The 24,714-nt window shown below is 42.0% G+C and overlaps 1 protein-coding gene and 1 long non-coding RNA gene across 2 annotated transcripts in view; both read left to right on the top strand.

Moving 5' to 3' along the window:
* LOC109146226 overlaps positions 1–22,435 on the top strand; it is a 59,399-nt gene extending 36,964 nt beyond the window's left edge. The window contains exon 4 of the long non-coding RNA XR_002048153.2: positions 22,073–22,435. This is a non-coding gene — a long non-coding RNA (uncharacterized LOC109146226). The remainder of the gene's footprint in view (positions 1–22,072) is intronic.
* A 125-nt stretch (positions 22,436–22,560) lies between these two features.
* The window catches only part of ARSJ (arylsulfatase family member J), a 50,747-nt gene continuing 48,593 nt past the window's right edge, over positions 22,561–24,714 (top strand). The window contains exon 1 of the mRNA XM_039551216.1: positions 22,561–22,661. Coding sequence (XP_039407150.1) covers positions 22,576–22,661 — 86 coding nt within the window. The 5' untranslated portion in view covers positions 22,561–22,575. The remainder of the gene's footprint in view (positions 22,662–24,714) is intronic.

The following is a 24,714-nucleotide window of genomic DNA, read 5'->3' as shown; positions in this document are numbered from 1 at the left end:
AAAAATAACATAACATTGCCTTCTGCTTTTCCGTAAGTCCTCCAAAGAATATACGTCATCACCAGTTGAAGGTTGTCTGAAGTATGACACCTTGCCTTGGAGTTTCATGTCTTTATAAAGAAATGCAAGGACTTCAGTGTTTGGTCACTGTCGTGCTAAAACCCTGGGTAGCAATTCTGTTCCTCGTTATTAGGCATGCACTTGACAAAAAGGACAGTACATAAAGGGTTGGCCGGCAGGAATGAGATTTGCTTTCCCTTGAAGCTCTAGAAAAGGGGAAAAAATTTCACTTTTGGTGAAATAAATGACAGTTCCCCCTTCACTTCATCGTGCCTCAGATTACCCCATGCCTTGATAAGATCTGCTGAAGCTGGATTCTTTTCATCTCTGTGCTGTGGGTGTGTTGTCTTGGCGAGTTCTGTCTTGCAAAGGGCAGGGCCCCGCTGTCTAAGTAACCTGGTGAAATATCCGAGGGTATCGCAGAGGAGAGCGCAAGTCAGTGTGTAAAAGCACATTAGCAGAGACCATTAACGCTCCTCAGGTAGTGGCTGTGTGTTATTAAAGGTGAGTGGTACGCTGACCCCTGAGCACCACAGAGAGCTGGTACACTGGAAACTGTTCAGTCTTCTTTGTGGGCCTGTTCCTGTAACCTACGGTATAAAGGTCTTTGCATTGCAGTGGAAGAAAATTGCATTTATATAATGAAAAAGAGAGCACACAGTACATTCTGATTCACCAGAGGGTCGTTTGGTGGCTACGGGGGTACACGTGAACCTTGTGAAATACTTAGTTTGCAAACTTTAAATTCTACTAAGGTGCTCAAGTTTTCTGCCAGTGTCATTTACTTCTTTTTTAATTGAAATAATCAGAGAATAAATCACTTTCCTAATTTCCCAAAAACCCAGCTAAAGCAATACTTTGCAGCATGCATGGTTAGTAAAAAGATTTGGGTTATCTGAAAGCAGGACAAGACAGTTTGAAAGCCAGGGAGCAGTCCCAAGGAAATAGCAGCCTTTTGACTCCTGCCAGGGATTCCATCCATCAACAGTGTCAAAACGGATAAAAATAGCACATCTTTCCATTAAAGTTCTGCACGGGGGACGTAAACCAAGGGAACAGGAACCGTGTCAGGATCTGAGGCCGCTCTGGCCGCTGGAGGGCTCCTGGATTTTCCTGGCTGCTTGGAGGCCGGGCAGGTCTCTGTGCCAGTGCTGCTGGCTCGGAGGAGGCTCTCACTGAGCTGGCGGGGATGCTGACACTGTCTCCTGTCCTGAGAACAAGCAGCCAGGAAAATAGACTTCAGCCCAGTCGTGTTAACACTTCCTCTACCTGCACTCCAAAATCAGCTTTTCAGTCCTGAAGTGTCCTGTTCTCCTTTCTTCAACTAGATAGAGTTCCTTTTACTGAACAGAGAACTTAAACATCCGCAACTGCTCTGCTCCCACCTTGCTGTCAGGATTGCTCAGCCAGCCTGGGAAAAGGCATCTGGTTTGGGAACCCTTTGTCGTCATATAGACAGTCAGCCCTGAGTGCATTTTTTCATTCTTTACCAATGAAGATTAGAATTGCTTCCTTGTCTCTACAATGAATAATTAATGTATGAAGGGATTAGCAGAGTGACGTTTAAATTCAGTGTTTTGGAAACGGGATATGAAGTGAAATGCTGGGAACAGAGGCTTTTCAAAAACTTTTGGCTGTCCCCTGCCCTTCCCAGTTAGGACACTTGACATAAAGAGTCCTTGTGTGTGACACTGCCAGGAGCAGATCTGCGCAGACACAGCAAAAGAGCAGAGCTGTGTGGCAGGAATTCTTGGGGCTGCTTTTCCAGTGCCCCACACACAATGCCTGGGAAACTCCAGTGGTACTAATGTTTCGTTAAAAGTCCTTTTCTGGCACATCTTTTAAGGAAAAGGGTCAGGAACCGAACTGCAGTCTCTGAGCAGAGACACGGCAGGTATGTGGCTAATGAGATTCTAGCTGTATACATATAATTAAAAAGAAAAGCGCACAGAGGGTATTATGGCAGCCTCAGAAGAGCTTTAGTGATGGGAACTACTGAATATTGAAATAATATGCATTTCCTAAATCTGGTTGAGACAGATTTCTATGGTTTCAAATTTGCATTACTTGCCCCTAGAAGCTCTAGCTCAGGGTCAGCTCTGTCACACGGTACAGAGAATGACAACAGAAATACATTTACAGAGAATTTCACTGTCCAGTTAGGAGATAATTAAATATGAAGTTGAGTATGAAGAACCAATAAGACAACGCTGACTGCACAGAGAAACAATATGACACAGGTCCATTAGAAACTCCATTACCACAGGCTGTCCAAATGAACCTGCACAGGTTTTCACTTGCTGCTTTTACCTAGTCCTTACAGAATCTGCTAATTGAGGTCTGCATTGACTGGGTGCTTGTGTATAATTAAGGTTTTCATTTGAACTCTACGTCTTCTTGTGGCTTTCTTGCTCACATTTTGCAAAGGGCTTGTCATGTCGAATTTGTCAGCAGTTTCCCAAAAAGCTGAGGGAAGAATGCAACGTGTTCTGCAATTTATGTCCTTTCTCAACTGTAATCACGAAGATTATTCTAACAGAGTCTTCCTCTGCTGAAGCTGTTCTGTTAGAGGATGACTGTACATGCTCTCTGTAGTCTCTCATCCCTCAGGATGTCATTATTCTTAATGTTATAAATATCAGGATAATGACTCAATGGTCTATTAGGCTTTCTTAAACGTTCTAAAGCACAGTGTGGTCAGAAACTGCTTTGAACTTACCACTTCACTGATTTTTTAAAACATACCAAAGCTGAGTTTGACTATTAAATGCATCATAGAAGTGCCAGAGATGCAGCTGATGAAAATCACAAGATCTAAGTTTACATGGAGATTTCACTCTTTTTCCTTGTGGACAGCAAAATGGCAGGCTCAGAGAGCATCTCCTGACGGAGGAAGCAGGCCAACATCTTCATTGCTTTCCTGCCCAAGTTCATTTTCCAGAATAGACACTGATTTCTTGTTGCTCATATGTTCATTTCATCTGGTTTCGAGATTATCCAAATTCTAAACAGACATCTTTGTGTAGTAACACAAAAGAACTTGATTCTGCAAGGAGAGGATCTTCGGGCAAATGTGTAGAAGGACCTGTGCACCTGAAATCTGTCCAATTTTGGACACCAAATCCTAAAATACTTCTGCTTTTCTGCTACAACGCTCTAAGAAAACCCGAATCTTGAACTGGTATTTTGTACATAAATGTTCACCTTGAAAACAGGTCTGTAAAAGGCCCCCTCTTTACAGCAAACTATTTCTGCTTCATTTCTGTGTGAGTCCTTAGCCCTGTTGCAATATGTAATAAAGGGTTTAGCATAAAATTCAAGAATCCAGTTCGGATTTGGAATGAAAGAACATATTCAGAAAGACCATTGAAAACAGGTACTTCCAGCTCCTTTTAAAGAGACACTCTGCAGTGGGGACTGGTAAAGGTTTCTCCTTGAAAACTTAGTCCAACAACGAAGGAACAGGCTGAGATAAAGTGACTCAGACAATTAAGCGTATCCGGTATTTCAGTGAAAGGGAAAAACCCCTGCATAAAAAACGGTAAACGTAAAAGGATTTGCATCCTAAAGACCTTTCGATGATCCTGGGGATGTGTGTTTAGTAAGGGCTGCAGCAGGAATAGCAGAGTTTGGGCAAAGAGTGGTTAAAACTACGTGTTCCCACAAGCTGATTCTGTAACGCTGAGAAATCACTTAGCTCTTCTTGGATTTTTTTCTCTTGTCAGTGATGTGTGCATGGGGAAAAGGAAAAAGCATTTTAAGCCTTAATTCATAAATATTAGTCAAGCACTTTCCGTCCCCTGAACTGTTGAAGTTGTAATTATAAAAGAATAATATTTGAGGACTTCTTCTTTTCCAGTGCTAACCAACAGGTTATGGTTTGGGCCTGAGACTTCCATGGTGGAAAGTGGGAATGCGAAGCAGCTCAGAACTGAGGTGCAGAGCTAAATGCTGAGAACATTTGGAAGAGATTAATGTTGTGTTATTAATGCTGTCCAGGCTAGAAAGTGATGGGAACGGCTGGGGGTGACTCAGCAGTGGGTGGTGCCTTGGATTTCCAGGAGTAGTGTCACCTGTTCAGCTTGCAGCCACTACATCTCACCAGGAATTTTTTTGGTTTCCATCAACACCCCCCAAATGCTGAAACTCCACATGTCATTGCTGATGGACATAAGGATATTTAATGTGAACTCTGTGGCTTTACCTGTTTGGCAGAGGAACCACTTTAACTATTGAGGAGGTGTCAGTAGAAAATTGTGAGACGTTTATTTGAGCCTCTACCATAAGAGTGTTTCCTGAGCCACAGTTCAGGGTCTACCCTGGTGAGAGGGAAATGGAGTTTGCCTGCTGGAAATAAATTAATGGAATGTCTATGAAACAGGAGAATTCCTCCTGTTATACTTCTCCCATTCCAGTCCTCCTCTTGCTGGGGGTCATTTATTATTGCTGCCATGCTTTATTGAAGAGGGTATTTCACAGAGGGAAATGTTTAATGAAATAAAAAAACTCAAGTAGGAGAGTGCAGTGTTGCAATATTTATACTGAATATGAAGTGAATGGACTATAATAAGTGTAAATAATAAAAGAAAATTATATAATTCCTGAGAGAAACACTCTAAACAGTAAAATGTTAAACATGTAGCTCTGTGGTATAAAGGAATGTGCCATGAAATCAGAGAATCACAAGGCTGGAAGCAACTTCAAGAGATTATTTAGTCCATTCCCCTTCCCCCACAACAGTGTACCAAATGTATTTGTCATTCCTGACACAGCTGTCGGGCTTTTTCTTAATTTTCCAGTGGTGATGCTCCAAAACCTCCTGAACCAATCTTGCTGTTGCAGGGCATTTTATAATATGAAGATTTTCATAAATCTTCCTTGATCCAATTCAATCCTTTTTTCCTTGTCTTATCCAACATATACATGAAGAAAGACAATCAGTCTCTTCCATTTCACAGCACTTACTTCTATTAGGTGGGCAGGAATGCACTAACATTTGCATAATCCTAATCCAACATTTATTATTTCCTTTGGGCCATGTCTTCCAGACCTGTTAGGATTTCTGCTGATTTCCTTTGAACTTTATCCAATTGTTACAAGTTTTTACTGAAACACAGCATCCAAGCTGATCATAATATTTTACTGCAGCTTTAATCAGTGTTAACTTGAAAGATATTTTAATGTATCTCACGAACACTGTGGTACTATGATAAATTCAAGGATAACTTGAGCTCTCTTTGTGATCCCAGGTCTCATTGCTCCACAAGTAAATTGAATTGATGTGGCATGATTTCTTCCTCACAAATTCATGCTAGCATTTTATTCCTCTCTTTTTCTCAGAGACAGTCCCCTCCTTATCCATTCGGAGATTTGGGGTTCTTTTCCCTAACAAAGTATACCATTCATTTTTGTTTGGAAGTTCTGTTTGTTTCGCCTTTTTATTTAGTCCTGTATTAAATAGCACTGCTGTTTATTTGCATCAGTGTAGGGGAAAAAGAAAATGCAGACCTCTGCATGTACCCTGACAAAAATGCTTTTAAATGTAAAACAGAGAATGATAGAATTAAGTCTGATATGATGCAGAGGCTTTTTAAAGGAGACCTTACTTCTGTGCAGTGGGAATTAAAAATGAGTGGAATCTCACATACACAAGAGCCTCGTGGCCCACAGGACTGGCACATCAATCCCCAAGAACAGTTTTCCTCCCGTTGCCCACTTTGGAAGGGCAACCTCCACACCCAAATCAGAGATGGCATGGTCGAGATCTAGCAGCCCTTTTTCAGACTGTTATTAGTGCCTTTTTTCTCCTTACTCTACATTGGCTTAAATCATTTTTACTGCTTTTGTTCTGTGTTTTGTTTGCTTGTGTTTGGCAGAACTCTCACGGCATCCTGATTCCCTGGAGCGTGACTTTGGCATTGCACATGTGCTGCTGTTGGCTGATCTGACTTCAGGCTTTAGAGCAATGGGGGGGTTTTCTTCATGGAAAAGATAACATGAAATGTTTGTCATCAGATCTCTAAAATCTGTGTAGTTTGCTGTGTTATGCTCATGAAAAGATTTGAAGAAGGTACTTTTCAAATATACCAGTTCATTTGTGGGGGTAACGGGCATAAGAGCATGGCTCCCTGAACTCCTCGAGAGGAGAAACACCAGATCTAATGGCTTTTCAGAGAGGGATTGTGTCGTGCCAGCAATGTGAGCTTGGTTTGGGAAGTATAAAACCTTGTTGTACAACCTCTGTAATCACACAGAAACTGTCACTTGTTTGTGTGCTGATTCCTCTTGCCAGGTAGGCAGCTCCTCCTCAGCCCCGAGTGACAGAACATCCTGTTCTCCCTGTTCCAGCGGCACAGTACCCACATGCTCGTTTGCATTCCTAGATATTCATTATCATTTACAAAACAAGACAGTTTTCTGCACAGATAGCTTTCATCAATACAAACAAAAAAGAGCTGGAGTTGTCAAAATTCATCCTTTTGGCAGCTTCCCACACTTATGCCAAAAGAGAGTAAGGATTGAAAATGCATGAAGGTGATAATAATAATAATGAGAAATCAGAACTTTCTGAAATATTTATCATTCTTATGAGGAACCAAAAACAAGATAAGTAAGTTGATATATTCTGAATAACTTCTTGGTGACTTCAAGCAAAAAAAGGAGAATGTAAAGAGTTGTCACAAAAATCTAACAATGACAGGTACAACGAGTCTGTACTAGAGAACAATTTGAGAAAATCTGGGGGTATTTTTCCTACATATGCACAGTCTTCAGAAAGCATTATCATCTTTTCTTTACCCTTGATCCAGGCTGCTGCCTTGGGCGAGTTATTTGAGCTCTCCGTAACCAGACTGCCAGCCTGGCTAGAGATGGTAGCACAGGAGCAAAATGTTGGCCGTTCTGTGGCCTTCTCAACCTGACCACGGATGGAGCCACCCCTGGGAGCCAGGTGCTGTTCACAATGGAAACTGCAGCCAGTGCCACAGCTTACTCTGTTCTTTCTCTCACCTGCTTGCAATGACCTGTACTTTTACAGCCAGGGACTTTCCCACTGGGGTTGCTAAACCACCACAGGTTTGCTTATCCAAAAAGCACATACATGCTTCCCAGGGTGTGGATTTAATGCGTTCAACTACCATTATTAAAATCTTTTTGTGTGTTTCGTCATGCTGTGCTGGGCTGGCATGGTGAATGCAGCCACAGCTTGCTCTCTGCCCTGCTAATTTCCTGGGTAGATCAGGAGTCAGGCTTCCCCAGGAGAAACATAGAGCTGGGAGGTTTTGTTCACAAAAGCTGATCAGCAATTTCCAGGGAGCGAGAAGAGAGGTCACTACAGAACTTCTATTCTTTTACTGACTGAGTTGGAACAGTCAGTTCAAATGAGCAAAGGCAACAGGTAAACATTCAGAAATAGTTTTATTCACAGAAGTGGTTGTTCCATAGCAGATTTTTTGACTTGCAAGCAATGACAACATTGTCTTGCATGTGGAGAAGAGTGGAAAAAGTGTCCCTCTTTATCCTCTAGCTCCTTGGCATCTCTGAGCCCTTGCTAAGCCTGTCCCATTGTAACCTGGGCACTCAAACTGGACAGCACACATTAGATATGGTGCCAGCCATATGTATCTGCGCGTGCATCCTGCCTTCCGGGGGATCTGCAGAGGTGTGCTGGAATAGAAAAGAGCCTGGAAGACACTTTGTCCCGAAGAGCAGAGTACCTAACCAGTGTTTTTCCCCTCTAAGTGAATCTTCCCTTCCCTCCAAAGAAACTGCAGCATCTGAAGGGCTGCCTCTGTTTAGTCCACAGATTGCTGTGCTCCAAGGATGAGTCAGGTAATCCCTTTATATAATCTGTAAATTATTTGGTCATGTTCTGCCAAGCCCCATCTGGGTAGAGGGTTGGCCTTTTCTATCTTCGTATTTTAAAACCTCTGCCTAAGCTGCCAAGGATACTTTGCTGCAACATAAATATTTACAGTACTATCAAGAATATTCCCTGTTTCCCCCCTCATTTGTCTCAACTCCGCAAACACACTGTGTTTGCACAGTGTGCCTGGCCACAGCGATGTGCCTTGAGCACTCCACTCGCTCCAGCTTTGCTTTAACTCTGGCTTTTAATTAGAAAGATTCTCCTAGGAGGTATCTTGTCTGCTGTAACTACTAATCACAAATACTGCAAAAAAACCCCTAGGCTTGAAAGAGAATTTTTCTTTTATTATTATCTATTTAGTTTGTTGTTCTACCTAGCATGCATACTAATATTTTTCACAGTTGGATAACATAAGAAGTAGAAGCAATTTGACCTGATAGTTCTCAAATGAAACACTCTTCTAACATACTCAGTGGCCCCGAGCTCTCCCTTTCCTTGTAAACAGTCCCTTTATCTCCCAGATAATGAGGTCTCACCCAATGGTGCCAGAATTGCACCGTAAGTGGCTTTATAGAACAGAATTCTGTGGAAAAGAAATCCATCTGGGTAGAAGAACTTGGTACCTTTATAGGCACTCAATCATTTTCTCCCTTAGGGATTGCTTTCTTGATTGGATTTTATAGGTTTTAGCAGCTTTTAAATCTGTTGATGCAGTCTTCTGTCTTGCAGAGATGCTAATGAAACCTGGTTCCAATAAACAAATACAATGGCAAGAAAGAGCTTCCAACTCAACTACTCAGGCAGGGTAATTGTTCGTGGAAGTGCAGGATGCAAAGTAGGGGTTATGGGGCAGGGACAGCCACCGCACTAAGCAACGTCCTCAGTGATGGTTTGGGAGCAAATGCTGAGCCATGGCTGATAAAATGGGACAGCGATATAGACTCTGGAATGGGAAATAATGGTAGGACAGGGAGGTTGTACGGTGCCATCTGGAACTTTGGGAAGCTGGAGCTGTGTATATAAAATACGATTTAATGCAGCCACATACAATGCTGCTCATCTATCAGTGAGAAACATAACTCATTGTAATGTCTACAAAATATCCTAAATTTTTTTGAAAAGTAGTAGGTAGAACACTGGAACTGATTTTACCTTGCAGCTATCACCATATTTTTATTTACATTTAATTTCAGTTGGGTTGTACATAAACTCTGTGAGGAGCTACGTGTGTCCTGCTCCATGTCTGGTAATTCCTAAAACACCTCAGACACAAGAGAATTTAAAACGGTTGTGTCCAATTTTTTTTGCTGCAAGACTGGAGTCTGTAAGCTTGAGTCCTCACAGTAGAGTGGTGCTGAAATAAAATCTACTTTTTACAAGTTTCATACCTAGGAACACAAGATGCACATTGTTTATGCAGAAACACAGTACACAAATTACAAGTTGGTGAAGATCTATTGTGGAATGATTGATAGGACTTCAGTTAAAGATTTTTAATGACTTACTGTTGTACATCAGGCAGTAATGAGTGGGTAGTGTAGGACCCAGGCCTAATTAATTAGCAGAAAATCATAAGCCATGAATATATGCTTAGAATTAACTGAGTAAAAAAGAAATGTTCTTTGGTATTTGGTGGTTTAGAGTTTAGTAATGAGATTGTAAATTTGAAATCAATTTTCTGTAATTTATTATCTGAACCAGATGAAGTCACTAAAGAACATGAGTGCTTCCAGTAGTTTTCAGAAAGGAGCTGGATAGCCCATAATAGAAAATGTCTGATTCTATGTGCTATTCCTGCTATCAAACGGACTGAGAACAACAGCTTCATATAGTAGATCACACATTTTAGTGGTGCTGCTGTTCAAAAAAAGGAGAAGCATGAGGATTGGGCTTCTCTCACAGCTCTCTGCGTCACCCGGCCCCAACGTGCGCCTTAGGTTCTGCGTCCCTAAAACTGGAACAGCACTGTCCATGTTTTTAAGATTCCCCATAAAAGACAAGCGGATGAATTCACCTCACGCCGCCGCTGGGACTGGGAGCCCAGGAATGTGCCGACTCTCCCCAGCGGTCACAGACCTGGCACAGAACAGCAAAGGTGGGAAAAGGCTGGGAAGGGAACCCAGAAGCTCCACAGTACTTCAGCCACATGTGGGCAGCCACAACCATTAACTTCCTGCCAGTGGTTTGCCAATTTCCTTCATTCTGATGTGCACAGACCAACCTCCCCAGTGCCTTAGCTAAGGTTTCCTCTTCTGCCTGCCACAGGTTCCTTCCAGCCTTAACAGCCATTTCTTCCCTGTGAGGGTGCTGAGGCCCTGGCACAGGGTGCCCAGGGAAGCTGCGGCTGCCCCATCCCTGGAACAGTTCCAGGCCAGGTTGGACAGGGCTTGAGGCAACCCGGGACAGTGGAAGGTGTCCCTGCCCATGGCAGGGGTGGGACTGGATGAGCTTCTAGGTCCCTTCCAACCCCATAACATTTTATGATGAACTATTCTAATGTGTATTTTCATTATAAATAAAAAAGGATAAATACCAGCTGGTTTTAGCAGACATACACACGTTAGATTTCCCCACAGTGTTTTTACCTGCATTTCTGGTGCAGAAATTCCCAGAACTGGCTCACTCACAGGGTGTCTTTCACTGTACCATCTACGCCACAGGACCACCTATCTGAGGCTGTACTGGACTCAGATGGGAGAGCATTTGAGACCACTTTCTGGCACTGGAAATTTCTCCTGATACCACATATTCTGTCATCTGAAGTTAAAGAATGGTCTTACATTAAAATCTTTCTCTTTTAATGTCACTGTCCTTACAAGGTCTCACAAAACTTTGTAATCTCCCTTACAATTTTTTTCCCACACCGTTTGTCTCGTACTGCTTCATTTTTCTCTCCCTGCCACCATTCAACAAACACATGGTGGTTTTTCTTCCTGCTGCCTCACAGTGCATTCTGAGGAATATAAGATGCTGCTGCTTGCCAGTGGTAATAAAGAAAAAGCTGGTTAATATCAGTAGTATAGGGATGTTTTTAACTAAATGCTGGCTCAGAAAAGAAAGCAAAAACTTCCGAGTGAAATGTCCTTTCTATAGAAATACCCAAGCTAGATTATGTCTTAAATGTCTGCCTTTTAATAATAATAATAATAATAATAACTCAGTTGCTTGAGTCATGAACTGGAAAATAGCTAGGGTTGTAAGGAGATGATATGAACAACATCTCAGAAAAAAAACATCTTATTTAAAAATATGAGCAAGGGTATACTGAGAAGAGCAGAGAAAATCCTTTGAGAAAGGTTTCATAAATATTCATTACAATAAAGCCAGAAATTTGTTCATTGTTCATTGCTTCTAGCAATGCCTTTCTCACAATTACTAACTTTTAGTTAAAATAAATGTCTGACTGCCAGACATTCGTGGGCAATAGGTAGACGTAATCAACTTATTTTTGTTTGATGATGTATTTAAGAACAAGTACATAACAGGGATGATTGAAAGCAAAAAGGTATTCTTAAAAAATTTTATTAATATTTTTGGGTTTCAAAATCTTTCCAAAAGTTGCAGAAGTCTTAGTCTGAGTAACGGAATCAGAAACAATATTATTTGGCACAAATTATTCAAGGAAATGCCACCTTTTGATAATCTTCTCACATAGTTCTACCTTGGACTTTACTCTGCTCATGAATAAATAGTTGGTAAAACAAGTTGGGATATATGGATCTGACATTTTTGTGCTTGAACTTACTCACTGGTCAGAGCAGGGCAGATACGGAGCGTGTCAAATTTTCTTATGCAAATGTTGAGATTGTAGCAAAATGCTTCTATCTCATCAATTCAGTATTTCAGCCAAAATCCCTGTCCTATGATTTTGATTCAAACATATTATTTATTCTCTTTAAAATCTCCCAGTGGTTTGGCCCAATTGCTCCAAATCCAAGCAAATCCAGTTTGATGAAGCAAAGTAAAAAAACTTAAGAACTTGTGAAAAGTGTGGTTTGCTTTTTTTTAACCGACTCACCGCTGTGACCATTCCAGAAACATTCCTGTCATTAAGGTCTGGCTCTGTCTCTCAAAGCACACCCCATTTCTGCCAGTGCAAGAATCTAACTGCCTGTGGATTTACTGTGTGGTGAGCATGCACTCTGATAATTAAATTATGTTTCTTTTCAAAGATAAAAACACTTCATGCATCTGACATAGCACCAAGCCCTTCTGCTAAAACGGAAATTAGCCACCAGCTTCAATTTTACCCTTGAGTCTTGCCACATATTTTGCTTTTCAGACCTGACAATATGTCTCGTGCTCAAATTACTCTATAAAAAAACTGGGACAGTTTCTTTTTGGTGCATCAGAATCAGGAAATGACTACAGAGTGATCATATTGCTGTAGAAATCTGTCTAGGTGCTCCATTTTGGCTGGGACTGCTGTGTGCTAGGGAACAATCCTTGGTCCCCCAGGACAGGAGAGGAGCCTAGATTCGTGAGGGAAGAATTCCAAATCAGTTGTTCAAATATGAGCTAAAGCAACATGTGATGTCTCTGCTGAAGAAACAGCCTTTGCTTTTTGGTACCCTGAACTGGTGTGCCCTGGCCCACAGCGAATATCTAACACTGTTCCCTCTCCAGAATCCCTGCATATCCTGCTACTGAAATAAAGGAAAATACCTTTGCCTAAGCACAACTGTTCTGAACCTCTCACAGCAGAGAGGAGTAGGTACAGTAAATAAGTGTCAGAGTAAGTAGCTGTCTCTCTCTCTTATATAAATAAGTGGGACACTGGCGCCAGAGATGTTTTACTAAACTGGTCTGTAAGTCAGTTCACTTCTTTATGTGTAGTTTTCATGCTTGTGTATGGGTCAGTCTTCTCTGTTTCTAAGGCAGATTTGCTTCTGATTTCAGCTGAGCTTAACACTTTCTCAAATGGCTCTCCAGGAAGCAGGGGAGGTCCTGAGGCTCGGTCTGGATTGTCGGAGGCACACAGGCATTTCTCTGGGTGATTTCAACCGAGGCAGGAATTCTGTAGGTGGCTGCTGAGCTCATCTCACCGTTCATTGCTGCTGACAGGGAAATTCTCTTTCCTCACCACTGTGCAGCCTTCCTCTGTATCTGGCACTGTCACATTCATCCCATCTGATGTAGGAGAAGGTGGCAGTGTGAAAGCCGCCATCTGTGGTGGCAGAAGTTCTGACTGTCCCAGCCGTTTCAGAGACCTTCTCTAAATCTCTTCAAGTAGAAGAACATCTAAACACTTCAATTTGGCTTCATAGCAGTAACATAAACTCCTCTTTTCTTTCTTCTTCTCTCCTTTTTTAAGCAGAGGAAAAGCTTGGCTGAGCTTTCTGTTTGCTTCCCAACTTTGCTGTCCACACTTTGCCCTCAGCTTTTTACCACCCAGACAAACGCAAATCCCCAAGAAGTTACACCCAGTTTGTTTTCTTCCCCTCCTTTTGTCTTTTAACAAAAACTCTGCTGGCTGCACAGTGGCAGAGCTCAGGTTTGAATAGAAGAGCCTCCACCCAGCTGGTGCCACAAGGGGAAGGGTGGTCTTGGACTCACTTGCAGGTTCACTGTAATTTTCAAAAGATCACACTGGGCTGACAGTCTGCTTCAACTCACAGCAGTTATTAATTCATTAGCCCCCTCATTTAATTACCGGGGTGCTTCTCGAATCCTCCAGAGCAGTTAAAAACTTCCCTAAAAGTTTTCAAGACAGCATTTTTTGACTTGTGTTTTAAAGGATGTGGTTCTGCCATATCCTTGAGCCCAAATGAAATTCTCAGTTCGCAAATGCAAGTGTAGTTCTTAGCGTGGATTTCTTACCAGAGGGTAGGAATAAAATCAGTTGTGATCAGGGTGCAAAGAATCATAAGGCTCTTGAGCTCAGGTTGCATTCTTGGTCAGATTTGGTGACCGGAAGATTGAGTACAGAGGAGTCAGACACATCAAGCTCCAGGACCCTCAGAGGTTTCTGACACTTCCAAGGTGTGAGCCTCTTTCAGGACTGCTTTGAAAGGTCACTCAGCTCTGCAGCTTAACTTTCCATTGCCTTTTACACACTCCTGGTGCATACAAGCTCTTTCTTGCTCTACCCACTGTAGTGAAATGATTGTTTGCCCTGTGATACGGTTCCATGTAAGTTACCCCAAGCAATCTGTGTTCTTTTAGGCAGCTGCCATCCCTGGAGACCAAAAAGCTATCTTTATTCATGGAACAAAATCAATGTAATAACCATCATGGTCCTTCCTATTTACTTGCTTTACTACACTCCTGATTCACAGGGACTACCGAATATTGTTCCCAATTCCATTCCTTATCTAACCTCTGTGCTCTGAATGATGACAAGTGTAACACTTAAACTTTGTCATGCACCCTCCAGGAATTACATTTACACCTCTCAAATGATTTTACATAGACTGGAAGTGATATTTGAAACAGTGTTACGTTATAGGCAACAGCCAGTCAAAAAGGTCAGTAAAAGAATTTCAGGTTCATTTCGTAACAAAGTAGACAATACATAATCCTGTTGTGCTTCACCCCTTTCCTTCATAACATATTTAAGAACGTTGTTTTGAGTTAAGCAAAGCATGGAACCTAAACCCAGAAATTGCATCTAAAATCTGGCTTCTTAGGAATGAAAACAAGGACGTGAATGTTGAGTCATTTATTTTTCAGTAGATTATCATCTCAGCAAATTGATTGCTTTTGAGAGCATTTCAAAAGGTTACTAAAGCATTTTGAAGCAGCAGAGACATACTGAAATTTGAAAAAACATATATACTTTTTTTTTTTTTGGAAGACAATCACCTGCTATAACTTCATAGGACATTTCTGAAGGATTTCTCTGCCACTGGAAATAAAAAAACAAACAAAAAAAAAACCCAAAAAAAACCACCACAAACAAAAAAAACCCCACCCAAACCAAGTAAATTATGGCCTGGAAAATCCCCCTTAAAAGGATGTTTTATAACTGATGATTTAAAGTCAAGTGGGATCCATCGCTTGTGGGTTTCCCATAAAATTATGCATTTTGCAAGTTGCTTTATTTTTTTTTCACTCACTGTGGTATTTTTTCAGGATGCAGGTGCTGACCCAGCCTATAGCAAGACCACAGCACAGAAAACTCAGTGCATCTTGCTGTTCTTAGGGAAACTGCACATACATTCAAAAGGAGTGAAAAATAAGCATTGCTATGATTAATGATCCTCAGTTGTTGGAGAGGATGTATGAGACTGATTTCCTCTGGCACCTGCAACAAAAAGCAAGATGGGATAATTTTATTATTAACATAGATTCTTATATTTGTCTGCACCCTCCTGCTGTGGTAAACTGCAGCTCCCTTTGGGATTGTTAAATCCCAGCAAGGGAACTAAGGAAATTAAAAGAAATTAGAAGAAATAAACCCATGCTGAAAATCCTTCTGGATTCTGTTTAACTCAAAGGTGACCCTGACTTTTACAAAAGGGAGGAAATTGCTTTAGGCTCATATTCTAACTTGCACTGGAGGAATCTCTGAAGGCCTGGAGTTTTCACTTTAACTGGGTAAACATGCAGGGATCTATCTTTTGCACCTGCCGAAATGTATTGGAAATCCTGTGGCAACAGGTTTTTTGGCAGAAGTCACTATTTACTTTCAGACATGACCAGACCTAAGAAACGCAGAGGTGCAGAAAAATCAAAAGGAGAGGGGAAAAAAGGCAAGACAGGTTTTGAATCCGCAAGAAATTTGCTTGTTGCCTTTTGAGATACCTCAGACTGGTTTATACTGCACCTTGTCCCACTCTGAGTGGGTTTTCTATTTGTAATACAGTCTGGCAGTCTCCCACGGCTCACTCATATTGTCATTCCCAAGTGGTTTATTCCTCCACACTTGGCTCCAAACAAGCAGAAAAGGGATAACATAAAATAGATCTCTAGCCTGGTATAGAAGAAGTAAGGAGAGACTTACACAATCATAATTTAAGTGTACTTTCTTGAAAAAATGCAGAGTGGGAATGTGCAGAATGTCAGTTTTTGGGCATTCAAGTGTTGGAGAGAAATGAGGGAGTTTTCTCACCAGGAGGGTTGGAAAAGCATCTCTCATAATGGAACAAGAAGAGTTCTGGTCTTCGAAGCAAAGGTGTGCCTAGGTAATTTCTTGGAGAATTTCAGTTTACCTGTGTGACTGACACACTTGGAGAATGTGCTCTGCTCTGAGTGCGTCGCATAATCTCACCAAGGTAACACAGCCATGGTTGGTACTGCTCCCACGTGAAAGAATTAACTGAGATAACTCACTCTGTGCCTGTGGCAACTTTCAGTTGTTATTGTTGAAAGAGTGAAAACATTTGTGAACACTCTTGTATGTACAATTCCGGAGCCTGAATCACTACAGCATTTGTCTGGGTTTATTTGGCATCAGTTTAAATGTTCTGGTCTACAGCATTTGTTTATTTGCTGAACTCTTGTCCTAAACTTCCCAAAGAGACCACCGATTTCCATTCAGTCATTCAGTTGCTTTTCTGAAAACCAGCACCACTGGGGATTCAGGGAAGAATACAGTAACAGTGAAAATTTCCATGCTTGCATGGATTTCTTTAAATTCCCGTTGTCATCCACCGTGATAAGCAAACTCACAGGCCGAGACTGAGTATCCAAAGTCGGCCAGGATGTTGCAGTGGAACATCCTAGACTCTGCTGCAGTGGATTCCCTAAAAGGAGACAAAGATGGTTTTACAGTCCAAACCCCAAAAGGTTTATTAGAAATAAAAATAGAAGTGATTTTAAATAGATCTTGAGAGAAACAAGATCTTTATGCACAAGTCTCTCCCTTGCACAGAGCAAAAAATGGAAGCTCGGGGTTGTACCCAGCTTTCCTACAACCCTGCAGACATGCAGCTGCTGAAGTGTTGCAGTACTCCTGTTTCTGCAAGCAGCTGCAAGGAAGCCAAGAGCTGTTTGCTGAAATCCTGAGAGTAACAATTATGTTAGGGACCTGCCAGGGAATTGCTTTCTGCTTGATAGCATACACTGTCTTGCCCAAGAGCCGCTTGGAAGAAGGCATTTCCTCTGTCTCTGGCACTGCCAGCACCTGTTACTACATTTCTTCAGGGCAGCTTTACTGCTTTCGTGTTCAATTTCCTTCCCAGTGCATGTCCAAGGAAGATCTGCCTCAGGGAAAAGCAAAATTCTTCCCTGCTATTTCTCATGATGCTGGCAAACACCTGCTTTATGTGCTTTAGAATCTGATCTTACTTGCCACTCGAAAGTGCTTTCTTCAAGGCGCATCTAAAGAGCTGCTGATCATTTTTATCTTTTCTTTACCTCAATTTTACTTGAAGCCATTTGTAATTTCTCCAGCGAGAGAGGAAAATCTGATGCTGTGGTTCTCATCCCTGAAGTCAGGCTTGTGTCAGCCTTTCCATTATATAAACCCTTATTTTGAAGAGTTTCAAATTCAGCTATAAAAATTCAGTCTAGGCTGGAAACTGGCAAATTAGGTCTTTGCATGGAATGTTTCTTTTAATTAAAATATAAAAGAACTGCATTCAATCGCCTTTACGTTTCTCAAGTCCCTGAAAGACCTGTCAGGCTACACTTAGAATGCTCTTTCTACGCTTGCAAGATCAATTTTCAGAGATACTGAGTGCTTTTATCTCTCAGTTTGATGCAATTGCTCAGTGTTAGATTTTCTGTATTTTTCTAAAGCATTTTGTTCGTCAGGTTTTTATTTTCACGGTGTCAATCCACTTACAACAGTTTAAAAGTTTTAACAGTTTTCTTTCCTCTTAGTAGTATATTTACACTAGGAATGTACATTACTTTCTTATTCACTTCTCTTCCTATGCTATTTTTTAATAAAAAATTTAAACTTTTTGTGTCGTGCTGTTCTAACTATGACCATTGATTCCTACAGCAAAGTGGGACAGGGATAATTTAACTGACTCATTATTTTCATGGTGAAGAGTTCTTCTTGCAACCTTGTTTACTGCCAGATTTTACCTAGTAATTCCGTTCACAGTAAAGTGTGAAGGACGGGAGGGATAATGCCGATCTTCTTGTTCTGGCACATCAAAAATCACTGTAGGTCAGATGCTGAGGGAGGTTTTACTCTGTTCTCGAAAAAATCACTGGGGATTAATGTGGAAGAAATGGAAGAAAGGGGAACTTTGCAGTGAAATGCAATCATTGATTGCAAAAAAAATCCCAACATATATATATATATATATTCTTCTGTACTGGACTTCTGCCTTGGTTAGGTGATGCCAAGTTTGAAAAAAGTCCATAAAACATGATCTTTATTTTACTGGTTTTTTCTGTATCTGAAGTTGGTACCTCCACATTAAGTGGAGATGTGTTTTACACAGAAAAACACGGAATCACTTGTAGACAAAGGAAACAAGCCATGAAATTACCCCTGAAAATGGGCTAAATGCCAAAGGAGTGGAGGTTGCGATTCAGTGAGCATTTAAGCATATGCTGAAGTTTATCCCTTTCCACTTATATAGGCTTAACTTTAAGTATGTGCTCACATCCCTTTGAAATCACACGATTCAATGCCTTGCTGAATGTAAATTACTCAAACCGTAGTGGGACAACTGATAGGGATTACATTTTGCAAGATCAGTAAATGCATATTAATACAGATTACAGGAATGTAAGCTATATTAATACAGGTATGTACTTGCTGTCTCCAGAGAATTCCTCTTTGCTATATATTCACCTTTTTACGGTAACTGTTTTATAATGCCAATCTCATTATAAATATCAGAGATAAAACTTCACTTCTTAATTGAAAACCATTGTTTTTTCCTCAGTACAATTCTATTTTTAGCCCTGAAGTTTTATATTTCTCTTCTTTTGCTAATCCATATCTCCCTGGCAATATCCTCGTGTTCTACTGTACTTCAAACAATTTGGCAACTAAACGAGTGTTTGAAGCCGATTTAATTACATTAGCCTGAGTTGCCAATTAGATATTTGTAGAAGGATTTTGCTGAATGCTGCTTCTTGAATAGCTGAACAAGGCACACTGGCCCTGAGTTATTCCGTTCCTGCCAGACTTACAATAATGTAAACTGAACCTTTCTGCAGGCAGCCACTCCACACAAAGGATAAACAGTGGATGCGCTTTAACTCCAATGCCCTCTTGTTGCAATCATTTAAAAAGATAAACTTCCAAGAAATGTCCTCATTTAGTTGTGCTTTGCTTTCATTTTCATACGAAGCCTTGGCAGATTGACCAATTTTTGAGACGAAAATTGGATAACTTAGAGCAAAGGATGGGAAGCCAATTTGCTAAAATTTTCTTCCAACTATTCACTCAGAAACAACATATCAAAAATTCTTGTTTATTCAAGTTAGACAGAGATAATGAGCAAGGACAGTCCTCATGAAGGCCAAGTTGACTGATTTCCTAGTTTATATCTAGGTTTTAGGCAGAGTTTCAAGAATGGGATTGAAGTCAGGTGTAACATCCATTCAGGCTGTCAAATGATAATGCTCTGATCCCACTAAGAGCTTTTCTCCTAGTAATTCCCACTAAATCCCACTCTAAAACCCTAAGGGCTAACGACTGTTCAGCAGTTCTACAAAGTTCAACTTTTAGGAGGCTGGCTATGAATTTTGAAGCCTATCTGTGGGTGTGTATTTACGAAATCTTTTACCTCAAGCAATCATGACTCTGTTATTAAGTCCGGGCAGCCGCTCTGTAGCTTCAATATATTGCTGTAGTTCAAGTTCAGATATTGACATGGCTCTAAAGGTGCTTGGAGTCATAGCAAAATGAATAAATTAGTATTTTGGCAACTAGTATGAAACCTACGGAAGGAGAAGACCTTTATGTACTGCATTAGGTACTGCTGCTCCTGTTATTCTCTGGTACTGCTGCTCCTGTTATTCTCTGGTACTGGAAAGTTTGTCTTTGGAATGGTGCACTGACAGAATCAGGAGCTTTGAGCTTTGCACAAAGACACAAAGCAGAGCCAGAGGTGGTTATATAAATAGCAGTGGCTTTTGTGGGTCCTTTGCTCTATTGCAGCTCTGCCGGTTGAAGTGAGAGTTTCTCATCTCTGATCTTTTGGCAATATCCTGCAAAGAGCCACCCCATTGTATCGCACGGGCTGTTGCTATGGAAACAATAATATTTTTAGTAGGGCCTTTCAGCTGAAAATCTCCGGTTTCTAATGAACGCTGCCGGATCCTCGCAGCACCTGTGGGGCAGGTCAGGGCTCCACAAGTGGCAGTGGTGAGATAGTGAGGGCTAAACGATTTCTCTAAACCCACCGGCAACACTCCCCGCGGAGCACAGTCCCCATATCTGGGCTCCAGCCCTTGCTGCAACTGCCCTCCTGAGCACCTTTTCCCTGTGAATGGGAGCTAGTGTGCAGTTCAGGGGGAGACTTCATAGCTAAAGAGATAAGCTGGATCTAAGTAATAATGCCTGCTACTGCTTGCTACTTGATTTTTTTAAAATTAAGAGTAATAATAACAATAAAGTTAAATGGGGTTTTTTTCTCTGTCTGTTTAAAGAAATGTGAAAACAGAGGAAGTATTCTGATGAGAGAAAAAAAATCCTTTAGGGTATGTTATTTGTGGATTGGTACTATCCTCACACCCTTTTCTTCCTCGGAATAACTTTTTGTTGATGGATCTTCTTTTGCTCACCAGCTCTAGTCCTAATCCAATGTATGTAATTAGAGCTTGCACAAAGGCCTGTTTCCCACTGTTCTTCATTCCCTGTATGCAACGCCTGGTATTTCTGGTACAGACAGGATGTATCACAAAACGTGTGCCAGTACAATCACTGCTAATGTGCAACTCCAGCACCAGTTGCTGTAGATGATACAGAGCAACGTATCTTACAGGCTGTGAAACCTGTGTTGCTGGTACTTTTGGTTATTTTCACAGAGCACGTTTCATTTTTAAACCAAATTCCTGCTACCACCCTAATTTCTCTTTCCAAAAAGAGCAGCTTGAATTTTCTCAAAACTAGGAATAAGTGGGCTATAGAGGTCACTTTATGCTCTTACAAAAATGATTCCTGAAAACACCCCCAAAACTCCCAACTAAGTTGGCAGCTCAGGGGCTGAAGTGACTCCAAAACATAGCAAGAACCAGTTACAAAGCAGCATTTTGGCTGGAACCCAAGGAATCTGTCAGCTATTGTGCAGGAAATGTGGCTGTCCTCCTGGCGCTGACTTAAAACAGAAAATTGAGGAGATACTGAGGACTGGGAAAGTGATAATTTTATCTGGAATGTAATGGCCAAATTCTGAGGACAGCATGTAAGTGTCTGTAGAGGGAGGAAAAGAGACCTTACTTCAGAATGACCTCATCCAGAAGAAATCCGAGTGCCATATGTTCCCTTTGGCCTGCATTTGATACCATAAAGACTCTTAAGATACATGCAAGGAAGAGAGGGGGTGGCTTCTCTTTTTTAGAGGAAGAAACATGTAACGAAGTAGCTGTAAATCTGCGTCTTGGTTTGTTCACGCTACTTTTAATCAGCTCCAGAGGTTTCCTCAGATGTAAAATGTAACAATTTTAGCTGGAAAAAGGGATGTATCCTATAGCAACAGCTTACTGTTTTCCAGTACTGTTCTCCAACCACAGACCGTCTTATACATAGCAAGCAAAGACCAAGGCAGAGTTGTCTTTTGATAAGCCTGGAAAACAGTGGCAAAACAGATTCCCACAATATTGGGAGATTTGGTTAAAGTTTTTCCACTGATTTTGCAATCACCCTTAATGAGTTATAGGAATATAATTTGTGATGTAATTTTTTTCTCCTTTGAGTTTAAATCCAACTACTGTTAAAACAATGATAAGTGGAATTCAACTTTGGTTCCAAAATATTTCTGTAATATGGGAAAGGCCTCTGTTCCCATTCCCTTTTTAAAATGAAATGGCTTATTCAGAAGCAGTGCTGCTGAGGGGCTTCTACCCAGAACACATCAACACTTAATTAAATTACGGTGCTATCTGAGGAAAGAGGTGCAGCAATGTCAGAGGCTGGCAGCTGGATTTGCACACACGGATTTCTCCGAGGTGAGCCCCTGGTTTCACAATGCCCGGAGTCTGGCAGCACTTGGATTTCATGGCACTGTGCCCTGGGCGCTGCAGCTCCGTGCTCCCAGCTTGTACCAACACAATCTCATTTGTCTGCAGGCTCTTCTGTGATCCAGCTGGGCTGATGCGACTTGCAAAATCCGCGGTCTCTCTCCTCGAAGGCTTTCCAGAGACATTTCCCAGCGCAGCCTTTCGACGTGTCCCGGAAAAGGTGCCCTGGAGCCCGTAGTCACAAACACGGTCCAGGAGGAAAGCCGGGAGGTGTTGCTAGCCCCTTTGTAACGCGAAACTGCGGCCGGGCTACACGGCTGCGATGCCGCGGAGTGGGGGCGCCCGGCGCGGCCCCGGCGCTCCGTGGGGGCGATCCCGCCCGGGCTATGGCGATGCCGCTCCGGGGGACGGCGAGGGGCCCGCGGGGACGGGACGGGCGCTCCCGGGGCACGATGGAAGTGGATGGAGGCGGATGGAGCCGCCGGGCCCGGCCCGCGGCCTAGGCCTCGGGGGCTGCGCCTCGTGGCGCCCCCGCGGTGCGGGAGGGCGGCCCCGGAGAGCCCACACGGTCTGAGGGGTGACGGCCCGCGGAGCCTGGTAACACCTGAGGCATGGAATTACGGGCTCTTCCTAGCAGCCCTTTTCCCATGAGATGTGCTCCGGGAATACAGCAGGATCCCATGTGCCCGCTGCAAACGTAAGTCTCTCTGGTTTTTGTGGTTTGGGATTGTTTTAACTCTGTGCTGGGCTTTAAGGAAGTTGCTTTGGCAGATAAATGGAAAACAACACAATGGTAGCGTTGTTGTCGAAGGATTAAGGATTCCCTGCACGGTTGGAATGCGCACACGCTGTAAAAGGATTAAGGATTGGCTTCACAGCTCTTTGGCTGCCAGAGCTCAAGGAGCATTTGGACAAGGCTCTGAGGCACTGGGTGTGACTCTTAGGGGTGTCCTGTGCAGAGCCAGGACTTGGCTTCGATGATCCTGATGGATCATCCCTTCCCACTCCGCATATTCTGTGATTCTGCACGTGCTGTAAATGGCGTTGTGCCACTTCACTAGGGCAGATTTTATACCATGTCCTATCATGGAACTTAGCTGTCATTGTTCCTTTAAAAAAATCCAGCCCACAATACAAACGCTGTTCTCTATTTTATCTTGGGATGTGCCAAGACTTGCACTAGTGTGGTAACTGAATGTTTTCTTTGAATTTACTGCCTCGTTTCCGTTGTTCCTTGGTGGTAGGTACTAGAATGATGATACGACAGTGTTTTTCACAAAGATTTTAGGTTGGCGTGGGGTGGTAATAAGTGGAGATGAAGTAATTAAAGGTTTAACACGATATGATCAAAGGTAACTCTCAAATAGAATCCATGGGTGTGCCCAATTTAGACTTCTGGGCAGGTGATGTTGGCCGAGGGCTACCTGGATTGCATTCCCTCCCCTGCACGGGCAGTCAAGCTGCTCTGTAATTGAAAGGCAGGGGACAAAAGGAAAGTGAGCATAGGAGGAGGGAAAGGTCACTTGCCTTCACCTTGAAACCACTCATTCTCTCCAGATCCTTTCTGCAAAGGAATCACAGGCATTGAAGTGATCTCAGTTTAAATAAGGTCTTCAATAAGTACTTGGGCTTAAAGATTCTTTATCTCCCCCCCGCCCCATCCCCCTTAAAGTATATGTATTCTCATTCTGGGAGGCGGTTGAGCTTAATTTTTAAAATGGTTTTGGTATTTTATTGAAAAAATGAATTTTTAATATGTGGAGTTTTCTCTATCTTGTTTTGAAATTGTTTTGTCATAGGAAAGAAATGAAAACCTAATTCATACATTTTAAAAATAAGAGCATCTCTGATTATTTTTAATAAGGTTTCTAAATTCATTCTTTTTCTCCTGAGAGAGAACAACCTATTCAAAATTCTTGTCATTTGTTGCATAAAAAATTCCTCTGAAGCACTGTAACAATTTGGATAAGCAACCAGAGCTGCCCTTTGGATTCACTTTGTGCTGACAACTCTCTTCTCAGTTCCTAGGAAAAAAATACCATCGTGTTTCCCTACCAATTTCAGATCATGCTAAAGCAGTGTAGTCATACGGTACCTTGATGTGTGTTCTCACCGCTGCACTTCTCACACCCATATTTCAGACGGTCTGGAATGAAAGAAATCCAGGGAGGATCTCCTCAAAGGCTGCTTTGCAAAGAGCCTTCACATACTCAGCCTAATAAGGTTTTCCATAACAGAGTACATGTGGTGTTTGTGGATGTACTTTGAGTTGTATATTTAGTAATTTCTGTTCCTCCCAAATATTCATCATGAATCAACAGGTAGAGGCCCAAACTTCCTCATGGCTCTTGGGGAAAATAACTGCAGATATGAAGTGATTGCTGTAGTCTCTGTTCCAGACTCACTTTCCAGCAGTCTCTTTCATTAAGTGTGCTTTGAAACTTTCATTTGAGCCCAGTTGTAGTTTCACACAGAATGGGACTGGCTGAACCACCCATTCTCTTTTCTTTCTTTATCCCTCAAGAAAGCAGTGTAATCCCTAGAAAATTTGTTAAAAGGAAAGGGCAGTTGGGTCCTAAGTGGCCAAGACCCCTTTTCCCAGATGGAAGTGAGGGTTCAGAAAACACTGCTTGGGAAGTACCTTGGAGATTCAGAACAATTCCATGACACTGTGGTTGTGTCAGAGTACTAGGGCAACTCTAATAAAAAAGAGATGATCCCTCTGGAAAAAATCTCCTCTAGGCCGGGGT

The sequence above is a fragment of the Corvus cornix genome, chromosome 4 (genome assembly GCF_000738735.6).
Source record: "Corvus cornix cornix isolate S_Up_H32 chromosome 4, ASM73873v5, whole genome shotgun sequence".
Classification (NCBI taxonomy): Eukaryota; Metazoa; Chordata; class Aves; order Passeriformes; family Corvidae; genus Corvus; species Corvus cornix.
Note: the sequence above shows the minus strand (reverse complement) of the source record. Positions and strands in the feature narration are given on the sequence as shown.